Source organism: Hydra viridissima, unplaced genomic scaffold, assembly GCF_058129835.1.
Source record: "Hydra viridissima isolate aposymbiotic clone 2 unplaced genomic scaffold, HvirCarnegie_v1 scaffold_3, whole genome shotgun sequence".
Lineage (NCBI taxonomy): Eukaryota > Metazoa > Cnidaria > Hydrozoa > Anthoathecata > Hydridae > Hydra > Hydra viridissima.
Genome location: NW_028324302.1, coordinates 1,045,001 through 1,068,130, shown reverse-complemented (window position 1 = coordinate 1,068,130; position 23,130 = coordinate 1,045,001). Strand labels below are relative to the sequence as shown.

The 23,130-nt window shown below is 29.6% G+C and overlaps 1 protein-coding gene and 1 pseudogene across 12 annotated transcripts in view; one reads left to right on the top strand and one right to left on the bottom strand.

Annotated features, from left to right (window-relative positions):
• Nucleotides 1-23,130, top strand: part of LOC149890532 (uncharacterized) — a 59,462-nt gene that overhangs the window by 31,447 nt on the left and 4,885 nt on the right. For 7 of the 11 annotated variants that reach the window (XM_090080933.1, XM_090080936.1, XM_090080934.1 and 4 more), the window contains 9 exons: nucleotides 387-512; nucleotides 13,730-13,852; nucleotides 15,452-15,568; nucleotides 16,531-16,653; nucleotides 16,840-16,962; nucleotides 17,803-17,925; nucleotides 18,350-18,472; nucleotides 20,343-20,465; nucleotides 22,824-22,976. In XM_090080933.1, the coding sequence (XP_089937059.1) occupies nucleotides 387-512; nucleotides 13,730-13,852; nucleotides 15,452-15,568; nucleotides 16,531-16,653; nucleotides 16,840-16,962; nucleotides 17,803-17,925; nucleotides 18,350-18,472; nucleotides 20,343-20,465; nucleotides 22,824-22,976 (1,134 nt within the window). Of the gene's footprint in view, nucleotides 1-386; nucleotides 513-13,729; nucleotides 13,853-15,451; nucleotides 15,569-16,530; nucleotides 16,654-16,839; nucleotides 16,963-17,802; nucleotides 17,926-18,349; nucleotides 18,473-20,342; nucleotides 20,466-22,823 lie in introns of all 11 variants that reach the window. The other 4 variants (XR_016450489.1, XR_016450488.1, XR_016450490.1 and 1 more) reach the window with 1 other exon arrangement.
• On the bottom strand, nucleotides 10,353-12,649 carry LOC145182119 (uncharacterized; annotated as a pseudogene). The gene is made up of 2 exons (XR_016450491.1): nucleotides 12,372-12,649; nucleotides 10,353-12,118 (listed from the first exon to the last, which is right to left on the bottom strand). The product of XR_016450491.1 is annotated as an uncharacterized LOC145182119 (transcript).

The window sequence follows — 23,130 nt, the reverse complement described above, 5'->3', positions numbered from 1 at the left end:
GGTACTACTGATTAAAAATAATATTGTAAATATATAAATTTTACCATGGGGTATGCGGCAAAAATTGTCACAAGGCTAAAGAAAGAGTCTGGTAGCATGCAGTTTAAATCTTAAATCATCATCTGTTTGTGTAAATTCAGACCCGATAGCTAAGACTAGTCAATAATATCTAAACTCAGAAGTCTGTTTGAGACTTCCTAAATTATTTTGATTTCAAAGAAATTTATATTATATATGTAAACAAACTTGACTGGTTCCCTAAAAAGATACTTTCAAAACTATATATATCAATTAAAAAATCGTTTTTTTTTTTACAAACGTTGTTTATAGGAATTGTATAAAAAATTGCTTTCATTTATTTCTAATAAATGCTTTTCGATATTTAGACGAGTACCCATATGATAGCCACGATATTATGGAAAATGAAATATGTATATCTGAAAATGGCACGTACAGAATTTGCACATGTACAAATGGCTACGCATATGAAAATCAAGGTCTATCCTGCATTGGTATGATTTTTCTTGAAGCGTTATATTTTCATTCATATGCATCATGTTACATAAGCCATACACTCATGAGTCAGTAGAAGTTATTTTATCATAATATTGCTTTGTAAAATGCTTTTAAAAATAGAAAGAATTAATTTTGTGAAAAAAAAAACCTCTCGGAATGTTTTATTGAAAAGCTGTGTAAATATACCTATGGCTGAATTATTTTTTTAAAGATTTAATATGCTGTTTCTAAATACTTCAATAAGCAACCAAATAAAGAAAAAGTATTGAGTTATATTATTGTGAAGAGGAAAGATGAGAAAATTTTAAACATTATCTTTAAGTTTTACCCCACTCAAACATATAATATTTAAAAGAAGAAAAGAGCGAGTCAACAATAAAACCAGGTAGAAATACGGAGACTTATTCAACCTGTCATATAAATAAATGATAAAGTGAAAAGAAGAAAAATTAAAAATAACAATTATGCAATAATAACTGTTATTAAAAAAGTCTGATGCTCCTATCATGCTTCTACCACAGTCCAACCGCCACAGTCATCATAATCTGCAACTAGCTGCTTGCATCACTTAAATAAAGCATAAAATACAATAAAGTTTAAATAAAATCCCCAGCCTCACATTATAAATGGAATATATAATACATATCTTACACAGCACACATTTTTTCCGAGTTACTTTCTCTTGATTAACTTTTATTTTACAATAATTCCTTGCCACTGTAATTGTTGATATGTTTTAGGCAAAACATTAGTTTTGGGTTTTTTTTTCTTATTTTGCTTGATGTAAAGAAGCTCTGACAAAGTTTGCAATACCTAAAATGTTCATATCCATATCATGACAAATTGAGGACTTGGCATGATACTCTTAAACTTTTTCTTGAGTTCTTCTTCTGAGGTATATTTTTCTTTGGATGTTAAAATCCAGGAAGTGAAAATGCAAATAAAAAATAGTACAATCTTAGTCTATACCAATCAACTGCATATAACTGATACATTTACATAATAAACAGTTAATGGGTGATATAATACCCAAGAGAAAGGGTTATTAACCATCACAGTGACCTTTATTTTAAAAAACCGTAACTTTTAAAAAATAAAATTTTTTATCTATTTTTAAATACCAGTTCTTTTTAAATTCTCGATTCCTCAAAGGCTCTTCTGGCAGTATTACCATCATTAGTGTTTCTAAAACCTTGTTTTGGTATGTCAACTATAAGACTTAGTTCTTCCCTGAACTTCTTTTGGATAAATGCTTTTCTTTCTTTAACTGATTCTTTCTGCTCAGAGGTTTTAGCATAAAATGACCTAATTTTCAATTTATATCCAAGATGAAGAATGTACTCAAAGCATCTTATCTAAAGGTGAAGAGGTGAAAGACCAAAAGATAAAGCTTCTTTATTGACAGGTTTAGATCTAATCAGTTTAATGTCATTCATCTCTGCTGGCTTTGCTGAACATACAACACAGCTTTGAGAAGAGGTAGCAGTTGTCAGTGCATTAATAACTTTTCCATCAAACATAGTCAAATCCAAATTATACTTTATAAATGCTGTCATCATAGATGACTCAGCTGGTTCTGACTCTAAACTTACTACAAATGGTTCAAGTTTCTGAACCTCAAATGTAATCGTTCCTCTTTTTCTTTAATTAGCATATCTGTTTCCTTTTTGTACTGCAAACATACTGGTCTACAGTAATATGTACTAGATGGTTTTTTGTACCATATCACTGTATCATTAACAGTCAGTTTAAGACACACAAGAGATGTTTGGAAAATACTCTCTTCATTTTTAATAACTTCATCAAGAGTTGTATCTAAATATTTTTGTTTATACAGACTCTGGACGCTCCATCAAAACCGCCTATGAAATGCATCATTCCATGTTGATTGATATCTTTAACCGATAATTCAGAAAATATTTTGTTGCAACTATTTTGACTCAAGATTCTACACAGTGTGTGATTAAAAAGAGATTGAAGGGAGCAAACTGCAGATGTTTCTGAAAAAGTCATATTATCAGGATGGCATTTCTTTTTTTCAATTAAAATTTTATGAAGAGACGAATAGATGTTTGCATTTTTTAATAAGGAACTATTACTGATTATCTGGTATTGTTCATCGGACAGATCACATTGAATTTTTAGGAGCATCTTTAACTTTCGTTTTAACAGGTTTAAGCATAGACATGTTTTTCCTAATTTCATTTGCTTTATCTGGGTCCAAAGCCTTCTTTACTATAAAAATAAAATTGTTTCTATTAATGTTGGATTCAGTGGCTGCACTTTTTAATGAAGCTAAGGCCAATACTTCGTGATTGTTTTCAGCTAAAGGGGCAATTTTAGCTCTTTTGCTTCTTTCACCAAGATTTTCCCAAACTTTATTTTTTCTACCTGGACCTTCTTTAAATTCAATTCTTTTAACAAGTTTGGGGAAAAACTCCTCCAGTAAATAGAAACTTAATCAAATAGAATGATTGCATAAAGAAAATTATTAATAAATAACTCTGTTTCTTTACCTACAGCCAAACATCTTCTTTTAAAATCAATCTGTCATAGTTTCTATTATGCTTATATAACTTAGCTCCCACTTTTCCTTTAAAAACAGAGAACTTATTCTTTAAGTAGGTAAGCTCTGATTTATCGAAGTCATCTTCATGAAGGTTATAGTTATTTAAAACTTCTTCAAACAAAGATTCAAGCAGATTAACTTTATTGAAACTTAGCTCTTTAACTTTTTGAAGAAGATCAATTCTTTTCATGTTTTATATATTATCTATAACTTAACACACAAAAGTTATCAATAGTTTAACAATCTTATTGTCATTTACATTATAGCTTAATAGCTACAAGTATTTTGAAAATCCATATATATATATATATATATATATATATATATATATATATATATATATATATATATATATATATATATATATATATATATATATATATATATATATATATAAATATATATATATATGTATATAAATATATATATATATATATATATATATATATATATATATATATATATATATATATATATATATATATATATATATATATATATATATATATCTGTTATTTAAATGGAGAAAAACAACATTTTAATAGTACTTAAAGTTTCGTGCCTTACGGCAATCATCAGCTATTAATTACAAATTAAAAACGTAAAAAACCGTTTAAAAACGAATCAAATTTACGGTAGAACGAATTCTGACGTAATGAGCAAAAAGACGCAATCATTTAGTCTTCAGTATCAAAAGAGGATAAAAGGAACTTGTTAGCATGTCGACATTTAGATAATATTTCGCTTCTTTTGTTGAGTAGGTTGTTTTCTTTATGCGATAAAATTTCAAACTTCTCGTGAAGGCAAAGGTTACAGGTCTTGGTTTCAGGGTTGGAAGGTTTGCATCGCTTTACAATTCTCCACTTTATTATAGGTGTGATGGCTTTTTCTTTTAATTTCCAAATTTCCTTTGAAAGTTCTGTATCATTCTTATACCTGACCGTATTAAAAGATTTTACATGGTTAGCATATCTTAGTTTAAATGGTGTCTCGCTAATGCCAAAATAAACTTTTTCTTTGAGTTCAAGATTTTCGGAACTCACGATAGCTTTATAAACGATGTTGCTTAATAAACATTGATTGTTTAAAGGGCAAGTAGTTTTGTTAGTACAGTTGCAAGTGTTTTTTGGTATGCTTTTTTGGTCTTGTAAAATTTTGTGGTTATGCGAATTAATGATGGATTTTACGTTTCGCATACAGCTATAACTTACCTTGATCGAATTTCTATTAAAAATTTTGTGCAATCTATGATTTACCGGGAAGTGAAGGTCAACCAATGCAAGTAAACGGTTTCCTATTTTTGTTTCCACGTTTTGACTGAATGGAGGGTTAAACCATATAATGTTTCGCTTGCGTTTTGTATTTTTAGTGGTGGCAACATGATGTTGATAACTAAGTTTACATTTATAGCCTGCTTTATTTAAAGCCTCTTCGTAAGGTGGAGTAGCATTTTTAAAAATAAGTTCGTTTGATGAAGTTGAAGATAATCTTAGTTCAACAGTGCGAGGTAGTCTTTTGATAACACTTGGTGGATGGTTGGAATCACAGTTGACGTAACTCAGTTCGTTATCACATTTCGAGTAAGGTCGAAAAGAATTATCATTAAGATCAAGTGTCACATCAAGATAATTTACGATTTTCATATTGCATTTGATGGAAATAAGAAAGTCATTACTTTTAAATATTTTCACGAAATGCTTTTTGATTTTTTCCATCTGCTGGCCGTTTTTGTTTTTAAATATTGCTAGCCCGTCGTCACGATATAGCCCGAAATCTTCACTTTTATAATATTGAGAAAGTTGAAATAATAGAAAGATTCCTACTAATTCACATACTTCAGCACCATCGTAAGCCCCCATTGTAACATCGAACTGCCCCCCTTTTTTCTTAATCCACGTTTCATTGTTGTTAAAAAGTAAAGATTTTCTTGCATGTTTTATTATTGCTTTTTGCTCCGAGTTTATTAAAAGGTGCTGTTCGGCAAAGTTGATTGCAGCGTTGAGAGTTTTTTCACTTATTGAAGGATAAAAATCATTAATGTCAAAAATTAGAAATTTGTAGAGATGCTTGTTTTTAATTTTTTTAAACCAGTCGGTAACATTTAAGGTGCTTTGCCATTGGTTTACAAGGAGCTTACTTTTGAGTTCATTGTTGATTTGAGATAAAATAAATTTGCTTATTCTTCCTACCTCGTTTTTTGCTGGATTTAAGAGTCGAACAGTAGGGTTGTTGATAAAGTTTTCTTTGTGGTCTTTCAATGTAATAAAACATCCAGAAGAACCGTTTATTTTGATTTTACTATAAACATCGTGGTTCCGCAAAATGTTATTCCCTTCTTTATTTATTTTGTCTTTTAGTTTTGTGTCACCTTTTTTGTAGGTGGTGGTGATAGCATTAGTTAAAAGGTGGTTATATTCTTCTTTAGATAGCTTGTACATATTTGACGTTTTGTCAGCCTTTATTAGCGATTTATTAGACATTTGTATGGTTTTTATGTCCTTTTTCATTTTATTTTGAAACGTGTTTTTGACTTTTCTAAATTTTATTGTTCTAATTAAATGTAATACGTCCTTTTCGAAAGAAGCCATTTCTTTTATTTGCGGTGGACATTTTATCGAATTGATTCCATAGATCACATAATTATGATCGTCTTTAGAAGTTAGTTTGCTGTTAATGAAAAATAACGCCTTCCACCTCATCTTCTTCAAAAATGATTCAGTTTTCTCGATTAGCTTTAGTTTGTATTCTTTTTCCGATGGTATTGGTATGTTTTTGATGGAGTATCTTAAATTGAATTTTTCCATTTTACTGGACGAACTTGAGTAGAGTGCTCAACTAGTAGGAGCAAATATATTGATTGGTTATGTATTATATCAAAATAATACAAAGCTCTTGTGCGTAAAAGAGTGCTCAATATTATAATAATAGAGCAATATATATATATATCTGTTATTTAAATGGAGAAAAACAACATTTTAATAGTACTTAAAGTTTCGTGCCTTACGGCAATCATCAGCTATTAATTACAAATTAAAAACGTAAAAAACCGTTTAAAAACGAATCAAATTTACGGTAGAACGAATTCTGACGTAATGAGCAAAAAGACGCAATCATTTAGTCTTCAGTATCAAAAGAGGATAATGATTGCGTCTTTTTGCTCATTACGTCAGAATTCGTTCTACCGTAAATTTGATTCGTTTTTAAACGGTTTTTTACGTTTTTAATTTGTAATTAATAGCTGATGATTGCCGTAAGGCACGAAACTTTAAGTACTATTAAAATGTTGTTTTTCTCCATTTAAATAACAGATATATATATATATTGCTCTATTATTATAATATTGAGCACTCTTTTACGCACAAGAGCTTTGTATTATTTTGATATAATACATAACCAATCAATATATATATATATATATATATATGAATTATAAAAAAATTACTTATCAAACTTTTTTATATTTTACACTGTGTTTTCATCTCTAAAGACTCATCAGGATTAAAAAAACTAAAAATAATAGGTAACGCTGATAATCTTTTTTAAAAGAGTTTATATTTAAAATAAATAAATAAAATTTACTTGCTTCTTTTATCGTATACTCGCTGAATATAATATTTAGCGAGTAAATGATAAAAGCTCTATTTTAGATTAGAGCAAATTGGAGCAGGTAAATTTTATTCCATTAAATGGTATATTGCTGACACTACTCAAAAACACTAAAATCATTTTTGTTCTTGTACCACAAAAAATGTGTTACAAATAAAAAAAATCTTTTTTTACTAATATTTTTTACTAATAGTTATTCGTTTGAAAGTTAACGGTATGGTAACGACAGCTTTAGCAGACACAGGGTTTTCGAAGACAATTTTGAACAAATAATTCCTTCCCGAAAGTCAATGTAGATAATCAAACTTTCAAAAGATAGTAATGTTTGAAGGAAAGGTTCATCAGTGCATTGGATCAGCTGTCGTGGTTCTTGAGGTGGATGGCATTAAAGCAAGTGATGAAGTTATTTTAGTGGATTTCCAACTGTTTGGAGTTGGTATGATTCTCGGAATGAGTTCCATTAAATTACTAGGAGGAGTATCCATATCTCTTTTGGGAAAGCGAAGTTTGGATTAAGTTACTGTGCAGCATCGGCTTCGAACAAGGAAAAAGTCAAGAAAATCGAAAAAAAAAGAAAGATCATGAAGCAGTTTTTATGGGTGTTGAATGGAGAGTCAAGTGTAAATGGAGAAATGGAGAAGGCCCCAACCGATTGTATAATAAAGTGGCACAGTAGGAAATTCCACAATACGCTAGAACGAACTATAGGATTGGATTGATCGGAAATGGCTGTTAGAGTATGACGAAAATGAATTGGAGTCGCTCAAAGGGCAGATTCATTTAATGGCTGTCATTCAGAGAAACAAAGACAACAAATCCGACCTGTTCTGGGCTGGAGAGAAGCTAACGATTTCATTGAGGCATACAAGAGAAATGCAGATGTGTGTGTCGAAAAGCTTAGAGAATGGAGAAAAATGGGTAACAAACTTGCAATCATTGATTTACGCAAGGCTTATCTTCAACTAAAAACTGATAAATATCTTTGGCCGTTCCAAACCGTGGTGTTTCGAAATAAAAGGTATTGTTTGACACGACTTGGTTTCAGATTTAATGTTGCGTCAATGATCATGAAATCCGTTGTGAGTGCTGTCACTGATCAAGACGAATTAGTGAAGGGTGGAACGTCCGCTTATGTAGACGACAATTTCGTAGATGAAAGTGTGGTGAGTCTTGATTATGTCAAGAGGCATTTTTAGAAATATGATTTAAAGAGTAAAGAAGGTGAGCAGATTGGTGATAATGGAGTTTGTGTGTTAGGATTGTGTGTGCGCAAGGTTGGTAACCAACTGATGTGATCCAGAGGGAATTGAGTTGATAATATCTCGCAAGAGTTGTGATTTCAATCTGTGGACAGTTGGTTGGAGATTTACCCGTGTGTGGTTGGCTGCGAGTGATTTGTAGTCTTTTGAAGAGGAAAGCTGTCAATCTGACGAAGGGTTGGGACAATGAAGTTTGCGATGAGAACGTTAAGTGGGTGCTTCAAGAAGTATTTGCTGAGGTGGAACGTTGCGAGCCTGCTTGTGGTGATTGGGCTGTACGTGGTGATGAGGGAAAAGTGTGGGTTGATGCCAGTTTTTTAGCGATTGGTGCTCTTATTCAAGTTGGGGAAACTACTGTGGAGGATACAACATGGCTGCGAAAAAAAACGTCTGATGTTCATATAAACATGGCAGAATTTGACGCTGTAATACGTGGAATAAATATGGCTCTGATGTGGAAGCTGAAGAAAGTGACTGTTTTTACCGCTTCCGTGACAATATTCCACTGGGTTTCTGACGTCCTTACAGGCAAATCAAGGTTGAGATGAAGAAAGCGACGGGTGAAATGCTGATTCGAAGAAGACTGAGCGTGTTGCAAAAGCTAATTGAAGAATACAATTTTAGCGTTAAGGTGAAACTCATTCCTTCTAATGAAAATTTGGCTGACGCATTAACTAGAGTTCGCAACAGATGGCTCAACAAACTGACTGTGCCAGAGTATCGTAATAGTAGTATAGGAGTCGCAGCTACGAAGGCTGAATCTATTTCCGATATACATCAAAGAACTGGACATTTTGGAGTGAATAGAACGTTAAACTTTGTTTGTAAAACATTTCCGACTGCTACTGAAAACGATGTTCAAAATATGATAAAAAATTGCGAACCATGTTAGTCAATAGATCCAGCGCAAATACGGTGGGAAAAAGGGAAATTGGATGTTGAAGGAAACTGGGAGAGATTGCTCATGTGTATCACGCATTATGGCACTGACAAGTTTTTGAGTCTAATTGATTGCGGACCTTCAAAATACGCGTTGTGGCGACAATTATCGAGCTCATACGGAAGTGTTGCCATTGTCCGAATAGTCCGTCTTATTTTTTGTGAACGTGGAACACTATCTGAGATATTGACTGACAATGAGCCGACATTTAAAATTAAAGAGATTAGAAGTTTCCTTGATAGTTGGGGAGTACAAATTAGATTTAGAGCCGCTTATTATCCTGAAGGAAATGGAATTGTGGAAAGAATATACCGTACGATCAAGGGAATAGCAGAACAATCGAAAATGTCGATACCGGAAGCACTATATTGGTACAATGTCTCAGCCGACAAAAATGGTGCAAGCCCGATGGGCAAAATATACAGCTATCCCACTGGTGTAAAAGGATTGGGAAAAGAGAATCTTCCTGCACGAAATGTCATGAACGAGAGATTTCGAATAGGCGATAAAGTCTAGCTGAAACCACCTAATGCGAGGTGCCATTCAAAGTGGCAACCAGCTTCGATAACTCGGACTGCGTCGTAACAAATCGTGGAAGTGAACGGCATTCCGCGTCATGTGAAACAAATTAGACCTCGAAATGATACTTAGTCCTGCGTTATACCTGAAGTTGAAATAGAGATGAATACTGCGACTGGTCAAGTGAACGCTAAAAATCAAGGAGAGCAAATTAAAGATGTATTAGAGACGAACGAGGAAAATGTCGAAACTGAAGATAGACTCCAAGAAATCGACATGCTTTTGCGACTGAGTGGTCGGGAACGGCGCATGCCTTCAAAATACTTTGATTGCTATTTGGGTGATCCGTAAGGATCAAGGAGGAGTATAATCCCGGAAAGTTCTAGAACATTTAATGACGTTTAGGATTTAATAGCTTTAATAGTTTTTACCAATAGGAATTGTAAATATGTGTTTGCGGTGATTTGTCAAACCTGGCGGTTACTGTGAACCACAACCGCCAGGTTTGAAGTCTTCCCACATCCATTTCTTTTTTTTTATTAAGAAGTAACAGTATATAAGTTAAGTAAAGGTATTAAGAACCTCCATAGGAATGGCTAGAATAAAATTTTTACACATCTAAACTTTAGATAAAAGGGGACGGGCGGTACACCGTTAACTTTATTGAAGTTCATATATTTCACATTATTTCATGAAGAAACCTAATTTTTACTCTGTACTTGTGTACTCCCAGAATATAATGGCATTAAAAAAGTGTTAGAACATTTATATAACAGATTACAAAGAAAAAGAATGTAGGTATAAAAGCAACAACAAAATGCATTTAATGTGAAAAATATCTTGACTAAGCTTTGAAATACAAAAATAGCATTCTATTTTATCAATACTCAATTAAAAGTATTTTTAATGCTATTAAAATACTTTGTAAATAATAATTTTGACATAGTTGTGTAGCAAAATATATTAAATTGAATAGTAAACTTGTTAACTATTTATTAAATGTTGAAAATTCCACAACACTTGACTTTAATCGTTTAGCATAGTCTGGGTGGCTTTGTCGCTTCTTATATTTATTCTATGTCTTTTAAAACTCATGATGAACAGATTCACCTGCTTGTTCAGAGTAAATTCTAAGCCCATTATAAGTATTGGCACTTTTTAGAAATGGTACAATATTGTTAACTGCAATATGAACTTTCCACGGTATATTCAAAGAAATGTTTTCAAAGTAAGTATTAATATAATCCCTTAAATTAGCATAAGACCTCTTGAATTCGAAAACAACAGATTCAATATCACCAATTTTTTCTCCAAAGGTGGCTTACTTCATTGATTTAAACTTTCTTAAACATCAAATTACTGGTAGTAAATCAAGCTTTCCTTGATCAGCAATATCACGAGAAAAAACATCTAACTTATCTATAAGTCTGTTGGCATTGTTGCCATCATATCCAATGTCATGGTAACCTCTGAAAAATATGTAATTTGAGTTTAACCACTTTTCAAAGCCAGGCCATAGTTTTGATAATAGTTTTCCAAAAGTTGTAACTATTCCGATTAATGTATGCAACTCAGGTACTGGAACTAAATTTTCAATAATTGTGTCTGTATCCTCTTCAAGATATAATAATCTTGGATTAAAAACATTTTTATAATCAGCCATCTTTGATTTTGGTTTTCCAGCTTCTGTGCATTTACTGTAATGATAATCGAGGGAACCAAGAGTTTGTTTTTCTCCACCATCCAAAAGACTCTCTCCTTCACACCACAAACAACTATATTTTCCAGCATGGCTTGTAATGCCAAACATTGAGTTTGCACACTTTAAATCAAATGCAACAGAATACTTAATATTTTGAAGATTAAGAGTATCAAATAATTTTCTAAGATTTCCATTGTGTTCAGACACTCCTTCTACAATAGCAACAATAAAACAACGCTTAACTCCAGCATCATCAAGGTCAGGTTGCTTGCTAGTTTTATCATGCGGATTAAAAACATTCATAGTGACCTTTAAAAAACCTAGACCAGAATCCACAGCAACTCTTACAATTGTAGAAAGAGGGTCAATATTCCTTTCAGTGATTATATCATGTATAAATTCATCAATATCTTTAATATAAACCATTGATTTATTTACTATATCACCAGCTTCAACAAATTCTTCTTCTTTACATGAAAAATACTCATTCATTTCTGCTTTTAAAGCCTCTAATTTTTTAACAATATTTCCTTCAATGCTACTTTGAAAGCCAAGACTTTTTCGAAATATAGAACACATTTATTGATTTTACACTGAGATAGTTCAAAACATTTTATAAGCTCAATGATTGTTCCAAAAGATACTTGACTAAAATTAGCACGGTCACATTTATTGTCTGTAGTTCCAGCAACAATAGTTATCAGTTTCCCATAAGTAGCAATTGTGAATTTTTCACCTCTAAAAATATTTTCCTTTTCCATTTTTGTTTATAAAATACTTGAAGAGACACGTTCTGCACTTGCTGATCCCAATGCATATGCTGCATTAACTAAATTTTTCACAGCTTGAACATCACTAGAAAGATGAATAATGCCTGACTTAAAAACTCCATAGCATTTTAAGCACATCCTTTCATTTTTATCTTCATTTAACTCAGAAGTAATAATGTTAATATCTTTTGATATTTCTGAAACATCTGAAGTTCTTCTGATATCTTGACGGTTTATCTAAACAAAAAAAAAAAAATCTAAAACTATATAAATTAGTAATATAAAAAATATAATACAATAAAAATAAACAGATCGATGACATATTAGTTCCTAAAACAAGCTGTTTAAATGTTGTTTTTTTTTTTCAAGTTTATTAAAGTTCATTGAGACACAGCTCTTTCTTTTTTAAAAATTAATAAAAAATAAAACAACTTTATTTAATTAAACACTAAGTCTTAAATATAGTTTTTTATTAATTTTATCAACTAACCTGAGAAATTTGCTTTAGCCACTTATCAAGGTATTTTGTATCGTTTTTTTCCAAACAATAAAGGTTTTTATAACAATTGCTACAAATAACTTTAGGATGGTTTGCTAAATTTTGATCATAGCTATCCCAAACAAAATTTTTTATTTTTTCTTCAATAGCTTTAGATATTTTATGAAGCTTTGCTGACTTTTTACCAAAGATTTTAAAAGAAACAGCACATAAATTGTTGACCGCCATTTAATAAAACTCAAGTCGTTGTATACCAGAGTTTGTCTAAAATCAAACTACGCCGGTAATTGATAAGCATATTATAGCCTTTTTTTTTGAAAATGGCGGATGTTTTTTAACTAAAAATTATAATTTTTATTTTTTGATTTTCATGCATTTTTCCATTCCCCTAGAGGTTTTTACTAACCAAATATTTATTTTCATATATACAACTAAGTATTTATAAAAAAAAATCTGATGTGGGGAGACTTCAAACCTGGCGGTCACTGTGGTTCATTGTGTACGATATTTGGAAGGATATTTTAGGAAAAGCATAAGGTGTATATATGGAGGAGAAAATTTGTAAAAAGAGAGTTTTAATTAGGAGCGAAGATTATTGCTATTTATTGATTTGTTGATTACGAGAAAAAATTACATAGATATTTTTTGACATTGAAATTAGGAGATACAACAAATTCTTAAGGACTCCATTATAATGGTCCAATCTTCCCAACAACTTTGTAGAGAACTCATCTTCCATACCTACATTTTTAAGTAAATTAGAAAAAAGAAAGTAAATAAAGTTTATTTGTTATATCTTTTCCCGATCTTCAACCAAAAATGATGGTGATTCAAGCCTATTACAGTCTTTTTTTTTGTTAAAGGAATAAGTTTCTTGGCTGGTTGATGACACATTGAACCCTATTTCAACAGCAAAAGTTTTGTTAATAAGCTCAACTCTTGGTGTTTTACTATATGATTTTGTGAGAAATCTGAAACAAAGTAGTAAAAAACAATTTGAATAGCTTTTTCTGAGAATATTTTGTATTCTGTAGGAGTATTAAAGGGAAGAAATGTAATACTGGTGTAGCTTTGTTTTTTTCTAGTTTATAACTTCAAATAATGGATAGAGTTGGGGGGTATATAAGCATAAATTTAAAAAAGTACATAAAATCTTTTATGTACTTCTTTTTAAGATAATCATTTGTATGTGTTGTTAAGTATTTATGATATTCTATTAAATATATGTAGATATTATCCTATATCCTGGTACATTTTACATATTTATCTTGGGCCCTAATATTAAATCTTAAGGTCTCAACATAACTTTTTTGATAATTTAAGTATTTTCATACACACTTCTATTGTAGGTATTATTGATTGTAAAGTTAACTGCAAATATCCTAATTCAACTTGTGAAAATCAAAGTGGAAGAAATAAATGCTTTTGTCCTAATGGTTCCTTGTTTAATGAAGCCTTACTAGATTGTGAAGGTAGGATCCTAATAATTAAGATTTTACAAGTATAATGTTATATAATATTACATTACAAGTGATGTTTGGTGACACAGCAAGCAAACTCCTTGATTAGTCAAAAAATGTCTTTAAAAACTGATTTTTAGAAAATCTATTTTACAAGTTTTTGATTTTAGCAAACTGCCATCTTTAGGGTAAGTAAAGCAAAAGATAAATCTAGCGTCATTTGTATTTTTACTAATCAGTTGCATCAGGCACAAGCATGATTGCATTCTTCTGGAACTATTCCTTTTGTATCATGCTGTTCAACATTTATGTTATAAAGTAGCAATTATCAAATTAAGCAGAGTTTATTGTGTAATAGAAAAATTAAGAAAATCTTTTCATGTTATGAAATGCACTCTCTAAATATGGCATAGTTTAAATAGTTTGTTTTAGCTCCATGCATGTTTTACCTCATTTTCTTTCAAATACTGAAATAAATGTTAGTTTTTTATATTACAGTGATAGAATAAAAATCATTTCTCAATCAGCTTTTATTTTTAATGATCAAATGTTTTATTGGTTAAAAATGATTCATGTTTTTTTTTTTTAACAATTTTGATACTCCTACAAGATTTTAAAATGAAAATTCTTAAAAAGGTTTTTTAACTTCATTAATTTTTTTTGAATTTATTATATTCATAAACTGTATTTATGAATATGCATTAAGTATGAACTTAGTATATAATATTTAAAAGTCAAGAGAAGGAGAGGGCTGTGGGCTAATAGATTTTTATTTAGCTTGTTTTTCTACTCCAGATGTGCCTAAGTACTTATATTTGCATTTTAATTTATGCTATTAAAAATTCTTCAATAGAATCCATTCCTGTTGTAGATTTGCTTCAAATAAAAAGTGAAATTGACACATCCATTTTTTTTTTATTGAAAGAAATAGGTAAATCAAACTAAAAAGTTTTTATTTGAAGAAATAGGTAAATCAAGCTGAAAAGTCTTTTCATCTAGCTAATTATACATGTATAATTAGCAATTTTACATGTATAATTAGCTAGATAAGATGATCAGTTTATAATTAAGATCAGTTTATCTTAATTATAAACTGATCATCTTATGCTGTTAAGTTTATAATTAAGATGATTAAATATACAGCTACAGTTGATTTGCTTTAAGAAGAAAGTTAGTTTAAAAAAAATTAAAAGCTTTTTAGTTGTTGGAAAAAGCAATAGCTTCAGATTTGGAATATACATTACAAGGGGGATTGAACAACTAGTTTAAATTGTTGCTATGTGCATTAAATCAAGTGTATTTCTTTAGATATTTGATATAAAGTAGCGCTCATTTATTGAGACTATGCATTCAGTACAAACCATTAGTTAACCTGCACCATTCAGAGCATTTTACTCTGAGGCAAAATTTAGTTAGTTTTTTTGCTACATATATTTGAAGTAAAGATTATTAAGAATCAGTTTAAAGTAGATTTGAAATAGACTCAACCATGTATATGCTAAAATGGTCTTACATTTTAATTACACAATTACAATTTTATTTATACCAGTTAATACACTTCTTTTTTTTTTTTTTTTTAATCCTTATAAAAATGTAGATTTTTGCATTTAGACATTGATGAATGTTTGGTGAGTTGCAAGCATGCAAACTCTACTTGCAAAAATTTTAATGGAACTTTTGAATGCTTATGTCCTCATGGATTTATTTTTAAAGAGTTAGAATGCCAAGGTAATTATATTTTCTAATAAGTAATTCTATGGTTAATTTATGTATGTATGTATGTATGTATGTATGTATGTATGTATGTATGTATGTATGTATGTATGTATGTATGTATGTATGTATGTATGTATGTATGTATGTATGTATATATGTATGTATGTAAAGGGTGCGGCAGCAATTCGCAAACTTTTTAGAACATTTTTCAAAATGAATTTTTTAAGCACTAAAAAATTATTTTCATGGTATATTAATAGTAGAAAAGTTAAAGAGAAATACTTTTCCCACCTTAACATTCAATTAAGTCTCCTTTATTTTTGACCACTGCCTCAAGCCTAGGATGGAATTACTGGCAGGTGCTTATTATATAGTCCCTTGACATTGAGTTCCAAGCATGGGTAATTGATGACTTTAGTGACTTGAGACTTGAGTGGGCCTTTTTGCAAGCCTTACTCTCAACTACGTTCCACACACTATAGCCAAGTGGATTCAGGTCAGGGCTGGATGGTGGCCAAAAGTGTTTGGCCCAGAAATGAGCCATATTGTCCTGAAGATATTGTTGAGTTTTTCTGGACCCATGACAAGTTGCATTGTCCTGTTGAAAGATGTAATTGTTTTCTGGGAATGTCTTCTTCAGCCATGGCACCACATAGCATTTTAGTAAGCGAATATACACATCAGAGGTAACTTTCTCTTTCTCTTTGATGTAGATTGGTGGGCATTTCTCTCCATTAGAAGCAATGATTCCTAGCATCATTATGTAACTAAATTTTAGTAACTAAATTATCTGCAGTTCATAGAACATGCATATTTAAATTCTAAGATTGATTATGCAAAATGATTACAATTGTTTCAAGCATAATTATCATCAAGAATATGAAAGATGTAGTTCTGATGTTCAAAGTAAATGTCTTTCACTTTTTTTCAAAAATATGTACTTCTTGTTCAGGTATGTACTTTATTTTTCTCAGACATTGATGAATGCTTGGTAAGCTGTAAATATCCAAACTCTACTTGTTTAAATTTGAATGGAACATTTAACTGCATTTGTCCACAGGGATACTTTTTTAATCGCACAGTTTTGGAATGCCAAGGTAAATTTCTTTTCTTACAAAATTATTCATTTGGTAATAAATTTTTCTTTGTTTCTAAATTTAAGTTTACCTTAATGTAATTAAGCATAAATGTTTTAAAGCATAATATTTGTTAACTTTGAAGAGCTGATGCAAGAAACATTTATTTGTATAACCTGTGTTGCATACCTTTTTGAATACTTTTAGATTTTGATGAATGCTCAGTAAGCTGTATGCACCAAAATTCAACCTGCAGAAATTTGAATGGAACATTTGAATGCCATTGTCCACAGGGATACTATTTTAATGACACAATTAAAGATTGTGAAGGTTGATAAATATTCTTCCTTAATGCTATAATTTTAAATAAGCTTTAATTCTCATGTTTATATGATTTTAAGTTTATTTTCATACACTCAAAACATTTGAGAGAGATTTCTGTTTTAAAAACTCTACTTAAAAACAAACTTCTTTTCTTCTTTAAAGAGCTTAAACTTTTAACAATTACTCTAACCATCTACAGTGGATGTTAGTTTATATAAGTTTAGACTTTGATGAATGTTTGGTAAGCTGCAGGTATAATTATCCACAAGGGCATTTTTTCAATAACTCAGTTTTGGAATGCCAAGGTGAATAAATGTCCTTCTCTAGAACTTAACTTTTATAATAACTTTTGGTTTTCTTTTTCTAAATTTAAGTGTAGCTTTACCTACTAAGTTTTCAAGACATTTTGTTTTCAAAATTCTGCTTTTAAGCAGAACTTTTTGGTCTTTGAAGGTCTATCGAATTGCTAACTTCTATTATCTGCTGTGCATAATACTTTTTGATATTTTATATTTTGATGAATGCTTAGTATGTTGCAAATATGCAAACTCTACCTGCCTAAATTTGAATGGAAATTTTAAATGTACTTGTCTGCAGGGGTACTTTTTCAATAACTCAATTTTGGAGTGACAAGGTGAATCCTTCCATTCACTTACATTTTTATGATAACTTAAACTTTTTTCTGTTTTTCTTAATTTACGATAAGCTGAATGCACTCAACTTTCTGGAGATGTTTTTTTCCCAAAATTTCTATTTTTTAACTGAATTCTTGTTAACTTAGAAGAGTCATTGGAATAAACACTTTCTTGTATTGCCTGTTGTGCATACTTTTTTATGTACATTTAGATTTTGATGAATGTTCAGTAAGCTGCTTGTACCAAAACTCAACTTGTACAAATTTGAATGGAACATTTAAATGCATATGTCCACAGGGATATTACTTTAATGACACAATTAGAGAATGTCAAGGTTAGTTAATATTCTTCATATGGTTACATTTTTATTTATAAGATTAGATTTTCTTATTGTAATTGAATTGTGTTGAGGAAACAATGTTAAGCGGATTTGTTTCCTTGAAATAATGTAAATATAGTTTGAGCAGTTTTTTAATGAGCATTTTTAAGGCCATTTCTAGAGTATAAATTAAATGTGAAGTTTTTGTAAAGAGAGTTTTTTATTGAGTAAAGAAGATCTAAAATTGCAATGTTGTGTTCTCGGCAAGAAACCTATACTTTTTAATTTAAGTTTATAGTTCTATTGATTGCATTGAAACCTTTTATTCAGATTTAAATGGTTTTTGAAAGACAAATCTAGCAATATTTCTAATTATTCACAGTTAATAGTTTCTTTACTTTCTATTTTTCTGCATATTTACTACCTTGTATTTTTTTAGATTTTGATGAATGTTCAGTGAGCTGCAAGTATACTAACTCTACTTGTACCAATTTAAATGGAACATTTGAATGTTATTGCCCACGTGGATACTTTTTTAACAACACAATTTTGGAATGTCAAGGTAAAAAAGAAAATCATGCACAATCATAACTTTATTTTAATCTAAGAATACATACAAAACTTCATAGTGATGTGTCATATCGTAAATTTAATCAGAAAGTTTTTGAAGTGTAAATGTTTTAGATGTTTGCTAAATTTTGAAAGTTTTTTGGATAAATGATCCATAGCAAGTTGTGATACACATGTAAAGTTTTTTAATCAACATTCCAAGGTTAGTCTATTTGACTCTCTCAAGAGTTTATAACAATATTTACAAGTAAAGTGTCAAACTTTTATTTTTTTACCTTATCATCCCTCTCATATAAACCTATTATATGATTTTATCAAAAATAAAACAAATCAAAATCTTTGCTCCAAAATGTAAATGAGAGGACTTCTATATTCAACAGTTTAGTCTTTTGGGATATTCTGGATGATCAATAGTCCTATAACACTTTTGTAAATGATGGTGAAAGTTCTGCTGTATAAGTTCTACTTCTCATTTACTGTGAATATAAAGAAGCTTTTCAGAGGCTAATGAAGCCCTTAATATGAAAAAAGATTGCATGGACTTTTTTAGTGACACTTGCATTCTTCATATCCAGATAAAAGTTGTTGATTTTATCAACATAGTTAGCTGCCAGTTCAGTGTTGCACCTTTTTGGAATTAGTAGCGCAATAGGCTACTTTTAGTATTATGAATAAATGGTTGACAAAACCAAGCAACTGATAAAGATCGATTTGTGGAATGATTTTCAGAATAAGTGTTTTCTTAGACTCAGGGTGTTGGCTTATGAATGTTGCCAAATATTTTTGCATTTGACAACTCACTAGCTGATTTCCTGAATCTTTGAAGATATGTCTTTTAGAGTAAATGTTCTCTAGTTTTCTAAGTTCCTAAGAGTTTTTGTCTCCACATTACACCATGTTCATGATTGTGTTAGACTGTAATTCATGACAATTTTTGTCACCTTATTGTCTCAGGCAATTACAAATTTTATATCAATTACATCACCAAAACCCTTTCACATAATTGATTCCAACCTTGTCAAAGTGCTTGAATGAGTGCAAGTAAGACTGGTAAGTTCTTGCAATTCATCACATAATTATATTTAATACCATCACCTCTAGAATTTTTTCCTTTAATTATGCTAGTAGTCTAGTAATCAAAATAGTGTTTCCAGGCATGTTGAATGTTTAAATGAATATTCAGTTCAGCAAGTTTGGCATTAGATGTTTGATAAGCAGATTAGACCTATTTGCTCATGACCAAATTATTATATTGGATCTCAGCAAAATCTTGGGTTAACATGAATATATAAAATTTTAATTTAGTGAAACACAGTCCTGTAATATCCAGAATCTTAAAGCAAAAATAAAAAATAATTACATTCTTTTTTCATTTTGAGAAACATTAACTTTATTTTTAAAAGTCACTAAGTTCTGCATTTTATTTTGCAAATAGTCTTGAAGCTAAAAAAAACAACCAAAGTTTGTATTATTACATTTGAAAAAACTTGTTTCAAAATTTATTTCTCTGGCTCTGGCACATTTTTTTTTATTTTACATTTTACATTTATTTGTTTTGCGAATGCCACCTCTTTGGGGTAAATATTGAAAGTTTGTATATTTACCTCAGAGAGGTAGCACTCTCAGACAATATGTTCAGAAATAAGAGTATCTGATCATTTTTAGCACCAGTTTAGCTTATTAAAGTTAGAAAAAACTCAAATGGTTAAAGCTAATTTGTGTAATGTGTGGATTAATGGGATCTGTTCTCTTCATAAATCATTAAAATAAATGTTTAGCATTTGAATTGTGGCTGTTGAAAATGATATTAAAGCTTGTTTTGTTTGTCTGTAATGCATATTACTTTTGTTTTATTTTCTTAGATGTTGATGAACATTTGGTAAGCTGCAAAAATGTAAACTCTATTTGTACAAATTTGAATGGGACATTTGAATGCTCATGTCCGCATGGATACTTTTTTAATGAGACTGATCTGGAATGCGAAGGTAAGCAATATACTTTAGCACAGATTTTATCAATTTTCTTGTTTTTCTAAATAAAAAGCATTGCTCCATGTACTCAAACTGTTAAAGTTCTGATGTATAGTAGAATTTATTTAGATTTAAATGGTCTCTCATATCTTAAGCCTATCTTAACTCTGAATACTGCTAAATGGTTTTTTTTTTTAGAATTAAGTTAGAGATGTGTACTAAACCTCAATTTTATTGTGTTAAACCCTCTAAAGGTTTATAGAATGCTTCATGTATTTAATATTACTCCCTCAATATATATATATATATATATATATATATATATATATATATATATATATATATATATATATATATATATATATATATATATATATATATATGTTAAACTTTGAAGTACGGTTAGTTTTTCAATGTTTTCTAAAAGGATATGGTTTTAGTAAAATTTAAAGCCATGATAAGATTAATTACAGTTCTTGATGAAATTTTAGTTCACCCTTAATTATAGACTAATTTTGTAATTTGAATTTATTAAATATATTTTATAAGAGTTTTAAAATTTTTTTTTTTTTTTTTTTTAAATATGTTTATTAGTTAAAAAAACTACATCATACTTTGCAAAAAAAAAAAAAAAAAAAAAAATTGGATAGGATTTTGTAATTTGTGGGCTCTTGTTTTGTTGGTTATAAAGTTATCAAAATTGACTTCTTTGTTTCAGTTTTATGATCTTCCCTTTTAACATGTCTCTTTTTTAGCCATTCTCATTTTAGTCTTAAATTAAAAAGTTGAGTTCCCATTCAAAAAGATGTATCAACCTGACAGATTTTTTTAGGATAAAGCTTAATTAGCAATATTTTGTATTGCTTTTTTACATATTAAAATATTTTGATAACTCTTAATTACAGGAGGATGGAATGACAAACCTAAAATAATCTTTCTTAAAATAAAAGACAACAATATTGCTTTACATTTAATATTCAAACTTAAAAAATATGTTGTCTGATTTTAAATTAGTGGCCAAAAAAAGAATAGGTGGTCTTTAATGTTTATAATAAATAGTATTTATGTTGACATTTGTTATATCTAAGGTCAATGAGTAAAGCCAACTTCACTATTCAAATGTATAGTATTCTCTTTATTTGTTTATACAAAAGTTATCTGAACTGAGGATAAAACTTGCACTTACAAATTCAAACTCAGAATTCAAAAATTTCATCTTCAAGCAATATATTTCATTAACTTTTTTTTTGTATCAAAGTTAATGAAATATGTTGCTTGTAGATGTAATCAGTTTTAAATTGAATCAAAATTTTCCAACTAAGAGCCTCTAAAGTTTGTAATTTTCCCAGCATCTAATGAGATTTTACTAAGTTTCATTTTCTTTTATTTAAAGTTTATATACGAACGCATCAGTTATGAAATTCTATTGTTATTTGCTTTTAAAATATATTTTTTTAAATAACTGAAGTGTCACTTCATTAACTCACTATTTTTATTATTAGCTGAATACATAAATGCCTGGTAAAAAATGTTGATTGGTTTTGATCTATCAAACTTCATGCACCAGTAATAACTTTTACCTTTAAAAATTTTGGTGAGAAAAAAGTTACCAGGGATTTTTAATTTTTAAGCCAAATTAGGCCCTAATAAAAGTTTATTAATTCTTCAAATTCCATTAGTTTTTAAACTTAATTCTACCATGCTTTCAGAAGTAAACTCAGTGTTGGTAAGAAAATTGATTTAAAAATGTTCAAATTTTGCACCAAGACTTATTTTAATATCTTTTTGAAAAAGTTTTTTTTAAAAAAAATTAAATTCACTTTTACATTTAAATGCTAACATTTAATATAACATAACAAGAACTAGTTAATAAACATGTAAGATTTTTAGTAACTGTTAACTTTATTATTAACATTATTGTTTGTTCTTTATATTATACGAACCCCTAACAAATGTTAGAAAAATTTTTAGAGGAGATTTATTTACCAATCTTTTTCGTTGATCTTGGTCTTTTCTAAAATATTACTCTTTTTCTGCAAGTTACAAAATATTAATCATTAGTTGCACTATTTTCATAGGTTTAGTTATTGAACAAAATAAATTATAGGTTAAGTTATCAGACAGTATAAATCTCAGCACTGTTGCTTTCTTGAATAGTTGTAAAAAAGAAAATGTTCAGCTTGTTGATCAGGCTTTAGTCTGTGACATATATTATAGGATAAAGCTTTGTAAATAAGAAAAATCCTTAAACTTGCTTTCAGGAAACACTTTATATAAACAAGTTATTGAATCCTTATTATAAAAATGAGATGTATTTCTTTTTTAGATGTTTTTGTAAGCTTTTTCACTCAAAAATTACATCAAAATCTTTAGACAAGTCAGGTACAGTTTGGAGCTCTTGGAGTGAATGCAGTGTAACTTGTGGAAAGGGATTCAGAGTAAGATTTCCTGTTGATGACAATCTGCACAATCACCATGATGAAAATGATTATCGGTGTGAGTATTGTGAAAATGTTAAATGCCCAGGTATGTCTCTAATTATAAATAAAGCCTTAATTTTATTAATATTTTTTGCAAGAACAAAAGTAATTTTAATTTTTCTCATTAACGTAAAACAATTCTACGCCTTTTCTACTCAAGTATGACTTTGTGAAGACTAAAAACAGGGTTGGCAGCAGAA